The sequence below is a fragment of the Palaemon carinicauda genome, unplaced genomic scaffold, assembly GCF_036898095.1.
Source record: "Palaemon carinicauda isolate YSFRI2023 unplaced genomic scaffold, ASM3689809v2 scaffold493, whole genome shotgun sequence".
Lineage (NCBI taxonomy): Eukaryota > Metazoa > Arthropoda > Malacostraca > Decapoda > Palaemonidae > Palaemon > Palaemon carinicauda.
In genome coordinates, this window is record NW_027171754.1 from 99452 (window position 1) to 106100 (window position 6649).

General features: G+C 45.1%; 2 protein-coding genes across 2 annotated transcripts; both read left to right on the forward strand.

Moving 5' to 3' along the window:
• The first annotated feature begins 567 nt into the window (after positions 1-567).
• LOC137637016 (uncharacterized) lies at positions 568-2437 on the forward strand. Its single transcript, XM_068369330.1, has 4 exons — positions 568-764; positions 1462-1589; positions 1674-1973; positions 2064-2437. The coding sequence occupies exons 1-4, from the start codon at positions 568-570 to the stop codon at positions 2435-2437; spliced, it is 999 nt and encodes a 332-aa protein (XP_068225431.1).
• A 2932-nt stretch (positions 2438-5369) lies between these two features.
• Positions 5370-5792, forward strand: LOC137637017 (otolin-1-like). Its single transcript, XM_068369331.1, has one exon. It carries the CDS (start codon positions 5370-5372, stop codon positions 5790-5792), a length of 423 nt encoding a protein of 140 aa, XP_068225432.1.
• Positions 5793-6649: the final 857 nt, after the last annotated feature.

The window sequence follows — 6649 nt, forward strand, 5'->3', positions numbered from 1 at the left end:
TGGGGGTCCAGTTGATAGAGATTCCAGATGTGGGGGTCCAGTTGATAGAGATTCCAGATGTGGGGGTCCAGTTGATAGAGATTCCAGATGTGGGGGTCCAGTTGATAAAGATTCCAGATGTGGGGGTCCAGTTGATAGAGATTCCAGATGTGGGGGTCCAGTTGATAGATTTTCCAGATGTGGGGGTCCAGTTGATAGATTTTCCAGATGTGGGGGTCCAGTTGATAGAGATTCCAGATGTGGGGGTCCAGTTGACAGAAGTACCACTTGTAGGGCAATCCAGATGTGAGGGTCCAGTTGATAGAGATTCCAGATGTGGGGGTCCAGTTGATAGAGATTCCAGATGTGGGGGTCCAGTTGATAAAGATTCCAGATGTGGGGGTCCAGTTGATAGAGATTCCAGATGTGGGGGTCCTGTTGATAGAGATTCCAGATGTGGGGGTCCTGTTGATAGAGATTCCAGATGTGGGGGTCCAGTTGATAGAAGTTCCACTTGTGGGGCAATCCAGATGTGGGGGTCCAGTTGATAGAGATTCCAGATGTGGGGGTCCAGTTGATGGATTCCAGATGTGGGGGGTCCAGTTGATAAAGATTCCAGATGTGGGGGTCCAGTTGATAGAGATTCCAGATGTGGGGGTCCAGTTGATAGAGATTCCCAATGTGGGGGTCCAGTTGATAGAAGTTCCACTTGTGGGGCAATCCAGATGTGGGGGTCCAGTTGATAGAGATTCCAGATGTGGAGGTCCAGTTGATAGATTCCAGATGTGGGGGTCCAGTTGATAGAGATTCCAGATGTGGGGGTCCAGTTGATAGAGATTCCAGATGTGGGGGTCCAGTTGATAGAGATTCCAGATGTGGGGGTCCAGTTGATAGAGATTCCAGATGTGGGGGTCCAGTTGATAGAGATTCCAGATGTGGGGGTTCTGTTGATAGAAGTTCCACTTGTGGGGCAATACAGATGTGGGGGTCCAGTTGATAGAGATTCCAGATGTGGGGGTCCAGTTGATAGAGATTCCAGATGTGGGGGTCCTGTTGATAGAAGTTCCACTTGTGGGGCAATCCAGATGTGGGGGTCCAGTTGATAGAGATTCCAGATGTGGGGGTCCAGTTGATAGAGATTCCAGATGTGGGGGTCCAGTTGATAGAAGTTCCACTTGTGGGGCAATCCAGATGTGGGGGGTCCAGTTGATAGAAGTTCCACTTGTGGGGCAATCCAGATGTGGGGGTCCAGTTGATAGAAGTTCCACTTGTGGGGCAATCCAGATGTGGGGGTCCAGTTGATAGAAGTTCCACTTGTGGGGCAATCCAGATGTGGGGGTCCAGTTGATAGAGATTCCAGATGTGGGGGTCCAGTTGATAGAGATTCCAGATGTGGGGGTCCAGTTGATAGAAGTTCCACTTGTGGGGCAATCCAGATGTGGGGGTCCAGTTGATAGAAGTTCCACTTGTGGGGCAATCCAGATGTGGGGGTCCAGTTGATAGAGATTCCAGATGTGGGGGTCCAGTTGATAGAGATTCCAGATGTGGGGGTCCAGTTGATAGAGATTCCAGATGTGGGGGTCCAGTTGATAGAGATTCCAGATGTGGAGGTCCAGTTGATAGAAGTTCCACTTGTGGGGCAATCCAGATGTGGGGGTCCAGTTGATAGAAGTTCCACTTGTGGGGCAATCCAGATGTGGGGGTCCAGTTGATAGAGATTCCAGATGTGGGGGTCCAGTTGATAGAGATTCCAGATGTGGGGGTCCAGTTGATAGAGATTCCAGATGTGGGGGTCCAGTTGATAGAGATTCCAGATGTGGAGGTCCAGTTGATAGAGATTCCAGATGTGGAGGTCCAGTTGATAGATTCCAGATGTGGGGGTCCAGTTGATAGAGATTCCAGATGTGGGGGTCCAGTTGATAGAGATTCCAGATGTGGGGGTCCAGTTGATAGAGATTCCAGATGTGGGGGTCCAGTTGATAGAGATTCCAGATGTGGAGGTCCAGTTGATAGAAGTTCCACTTGTGGGGCAATCCAGATGTGGGGGTCCAGTTGATAGAAGTTCCACTTGTGGGGCAATCCAGATGTGGGGGTCCAGTTGATAGAGATTCCAGATGTGGGGGTCCAGTTGATAGAGATTCCAGATGTGGGGGTCCAGTTGATAGAGATTCCAGATGTGGGGGTCCAGTTGATAGAGATTCCAGATGTGGAGGTCCAGTTGATAGAGATTCCAGATGTGGAGGTCCAGTTGATAGATTCCAGATGTGGGGGTCCAGTTGATAGAGATTCCAGATGTGGGGGTCCAGTTGATAGAGATTCCAGATGTGGGGGTCCAGTTGATAGAGATTCCAGATGTGGGGGTCCAGTTGATAGAGATTCCAGATGTGGAGGTCCAGTTGATAGAGATTCCAGATGTGGAGGTCCAGTTGATAGATTCCAGATGTGGGGGTCCAGTTGATAGAGATTCCAGATGTGGGGGTCCAGTTGATAGAGATTCCAGATGTGGGGGTCCAGTTGATAGAGATTCCAGATGTGGGGGTCCAGTTGATAGAGATTCCAGATGTGGGGGTCCAGTTGATAGAGATTCCAGATGTGGGGGTTCTGTTGATAGAAGTTCCACTTGTGGGGCAATACAGATGTGGGGGTCCAGTTGATAGAGATTCCAGATGTGGGGGTCCAGTTGATAGAGATTCCAGATGTGGGGGTCCTGTTGATAGAAGTTCCACTTGTGGGGCAATCCAGATGTGGGGGTCCAGTTGATAGAGATTCCAGATGTGGGGGTCCAGTTGATAGAGATTCCAGATGTGGGGGTCCAGTTGATAGAAGTTCCACTTGTGGGGCAATCCAGATGTGGGGGGTCCAGTTGATAGAAGTTCCACTTGTGGGGCAATCCAGATGTGGGGGTCCAGTTGATAGAAGTTCCACTTGTGGGGCAATCCAGATGTGGGGGTCCAGTTGATAGAAGTTCCACTTGTGGGGCAATCCAGATGTGGGGGTCCAGTTGATAGAGATTCCAGATGTGGGGGTCCAGTTGATAGAGATTCCAGATGTGGGGGTCCAGTTGATAGAAGTTCCACTTGTGGGGCAATCCAGATGTGGGGGTCCAGTTGATAGAAGTTCCACTTGTGGGGCAATCCAGATGTGGGGGTCCAGTTGATAGAGATTCCAGAAGTGGGACACCTAGGTGTGGGGGTCCAGTTGATAGAGATTCCAGAAGTGGGACACCTAGGTGTGGGGGTCCAGTTGATAGAAGTTCCACTTGTGGGGCAATCCAGATGTGGGGGTCCAGTTGATAGAGATTCCACTTGTGGGACACCTAGGTGTGGGGGTCCAGTTGATAGAAGTTCCACTTGTGGGGCAATCCAGATGTGGGGGGTCCAGTTGATAGAAGTTCCACTTGTGGGGCAATCCAGATGTGGGGGTCCAGTTGATAGAAGTTCCACTTGTGGGGCAATCCAGATGTGGGGGTCCAGTTGATAGAGATTCCAGATGTGGGGGTCCAGTTGATAGAGATTCCAGATGTGGGGGTCCAGTTGATAGAAGTTCCACTTGTGGGACAATCCAGATGTGGGGGTCCAGTTGATAGAAGTTCCACTTGTGGGGCAATCCAGATGTGGGGGTCCAGTTGATAGAGATTCCAGAAGTGGGACACCTAGGTGTGGGGGTCCAGTTGATAGAGATTCCAGAAGTGGGACACCTAGGTGTGGGGGTCCAGTTGATAGAAGTTCCACTTGTGGGGCAATCCAGATGTGGGGGTCCAGTTGATAGAGATTCCACTTGTGGGACACCTAGGTGTGGGGGTCCAGTTGATAGAGATTCCAGAAGTGGGACACCTAGGTGTGGGGGTCCAGTTGATAGAGATTCCAGAAGTGGGACACCTAGGTGTTGGGGTCCAGTTGATAGAAGTTCCACTTGTGGGGCAATCCAGATGTGGGGGTTCAGTTGATAGAAGTTACAGGCATAAATAACATAATTTTCCAGATCCTGTACCTATAAAAGTTATAGAATTAATTATGGGTATTTTCTAAAACTGGATAACTTGAATAGCATGTTAATTACATATGTAAGGTACATTAACTTTATTTTCATGGATACTTTTTTGAAAAAAATCACTCAGTACAAATATTTACAATAAATTACTCAACTGGACATATTTCCATATTTCCTACCAATAGTTTAAGTATGAATATTGACTTAAAGAATATTTTTTATAAGACTTTCCTCAATTATCTTTTCAAAACATTGTTTTATAATATACACAATTACAAAGAGAAAATTCTTGTAAAGGGATGTTTAAAATCACGTAACTTGGCACTTCCTTTGTACTTAAAACTTGAATAGAATAACCATATATTTCACACGAGCTACTGTACATCAACCTTCGACAGCAATACTTACTTTAACTTACTTTTCAAGACCTTTCACATCAATATACTGGAGGCCATGGCAGTCCTCCTGACGTTGAAGAAGCTATCCCCTCACAGGTCAGCCCACATCAGGCTGGTCTTGGACAGCGAAGTGATAGTTCTAACTTACACGTAGGATAGTTTTAACTTAGACATAAGAAACACTGTGCCCTGCAGGACCTACAAGTGAACATGAGGGTGAGTGTAAATGAGGGCAAGTGTAAATGAGGGCAAGTGTAGATGAGGATGAGTGTAAATGACGGCGAGTAAAACCGAGGAAGTGAAAAGGAGGAAGTGAAAAGGAGGGAGTGAAAAGGAAGGAGTGAAAAGGAAGGAGTGAAAAGGAGGGAGTAAAGTGAGGGGGAGTGAAAACAAGGTTGTGAAAATGATGGAGAATGAGAATGAGGGCGAGTAGAAAGGAGTGTGAGAATGAGGGCGAGTAGAAAGGAGTGTGAAAATGAGGGTGAATGAAAAGGAGTGTGAAAATAAAGGAGTGTGAAAATGAGGGAGAGTGAAAATGAGGGAGAGTGAAAATGAGGGTGAGTGAAAATGAGGGTGTATGAAAAGGAGTGTGAAAATGAGGGTGTATGAAAAGGAGTGTGAAAATGAGGGTGTATGAAAAGGAGTGTGAAATCAAATGAGGGGGGAGTGAAAACGAGGGAGTGACCATTAGGTTGAGTGAACATGAGGGGGACTGAAAATGAGGGAGAGTGAAAAGTAGTGTGCAAATGAGGGAGAGTGAAAAGGAGTGTAAAATTGAGAGTGAAAAGGAGAGTGAAAAGGAGTGTGTGAAAAGGAGTGAGAGTGAAAAGGAGTGTGAAAGTGAGGGAGTGAGGCGTGTGAAAGTGAGGGAGTGAGGCGTGTGAAAGTGAGGGAGTGAGGCGTGTGAAAGTGAGGGAGTGAGGCGTGTGAAAGTGAACGAGGGAGTGAAATGAGTGCAAAAATGAGGGCCAGGGGAGTGAAAATGAGTGATGGAGAGTAAACATGAGCGAGGGAGTGAAAATGAGGAAGAGGGAGAGTGAAAATGAGTTGGGGAGTGAAAATGAGCTGGGGAGTGAAAATGAGTTGGGGTGTGAAAATGAGTTGGGGTGTGAAAATGAGCTGGGGTGTGAAAATGAGCTGGGGAGTGAAAATGAGTTGGGGTGTGAAAATGAGTTGGAGTGTGAAAATGAGTTGGGGAGTGAAAATGAGTTGGGGTGTGAAAATGAGTTGGGGTGTGAAAATGAGCTGGGGAGTGAAAATGAGTTGGGGAGTGAAAATGAGTTGGGGTGTGAAAATGAGCTGGGGAGTGAAAATGAGTTGGGGTGTGAAAATGAGTTGGGGTGTGAAAATGAGTTGGGGTGTGAAAATGAGTTGGAGTGTGAAAATGAGTTTGGGGTGAAAATGAGTGAGGGAGAGTGCAAATGAGGGGACTCAAAATGAGGGAGTGAAAAAGTAAAAATTAGGGAGTGAAAAGGAGTGTAAAAAGGAGGGAAAGGAGAGTGAAAATGAATGTTAAAATGAGGGAGGAGTGAAAATGAGTGCAAATGAGGGAGGAGTGAAAATGAGTGCAAACGGGGAGGTGAAAATGAGTGCAAATGAAGGAGAGTGAAAATGACGTCTTATCCCCTAATGAAAGATAAATTAAAACATCAAACTTCGTCAACTGACCTGAGGTTTCCATGCTGATGTTGATGTGGCAGATGAGTTCACATCAACAGGAAGAAGTTGTTTACAAACTGAAGCCATTTCTATACATCCAAACAAAGTTGATTCGATACAACCCAAGTTTATTTATGATGATGATGTTGTTGTTGTTGTTAAAGGCAAGCTATAACCCTATTTTTCAAAGCAAACTGTTACCAATAATTTGAAGAAAAAAAAATCAAAGCAAAATTATACCAATAATTTGAAGAGAAAAATTTCAAATATATTTTTTTTCTTGAATCACGTTTATATATTTCGATATATTTATCATAGTTGCATTTATAAGCTTTCTTGAAATTCGAAATTTTCAACTGACTGATTTATACTTAACAAATAGCTTGTTAGTTATTAATTTTAATTTTAATATAATTTTTTAATATCTAGATCGAATTACACACCCAGGCCTATATTTTATTTATTTCCAGAATTTTAATCTATGATTTTTAATTATATTTTGATTGATTAAAATAAAATAGCAATGACAAGATTAACAAACCTTGTATATATAGTAAAATAACTACTGTAAATTTAAATGGTGCAAAAAGATTGTTTCAAAACAAAAATAATGCCAATATACC

Excerpts from the sequence above, each read along its gene's own strand:
- LOC137637017 (XM_068369331.1), top strand. The coding sequence starts at position 5,370 with ATGAGCGAGGGAGTGAAAATGAGGAAGAGGGAGAGTGAAAATGAGTTG.
- LOC137637016 (XM_068369330.1), top strand. The coding sequence starts at position 568 with ATGTGGGGGGTCCAGTTGATAAAGATTCCAGATGTGGGGGTCCAGTTG. Across the intron at positions 765-1,461 it reads CCAGTTGATAGATTCCAGAT|ATGTGGGGGTCCAGTTGATA; the intron begins GTGGGGGTCCAG and ends GGGGCAATCCAG. Across the intron at positions 1,974-2,063 it reads AGTTGATAGAGATTCCAGAT|ATGTGGGGGTCCAGTTGATA; the intron begins GTGGAGGTCCAG and ends GGGGCAATCCAG.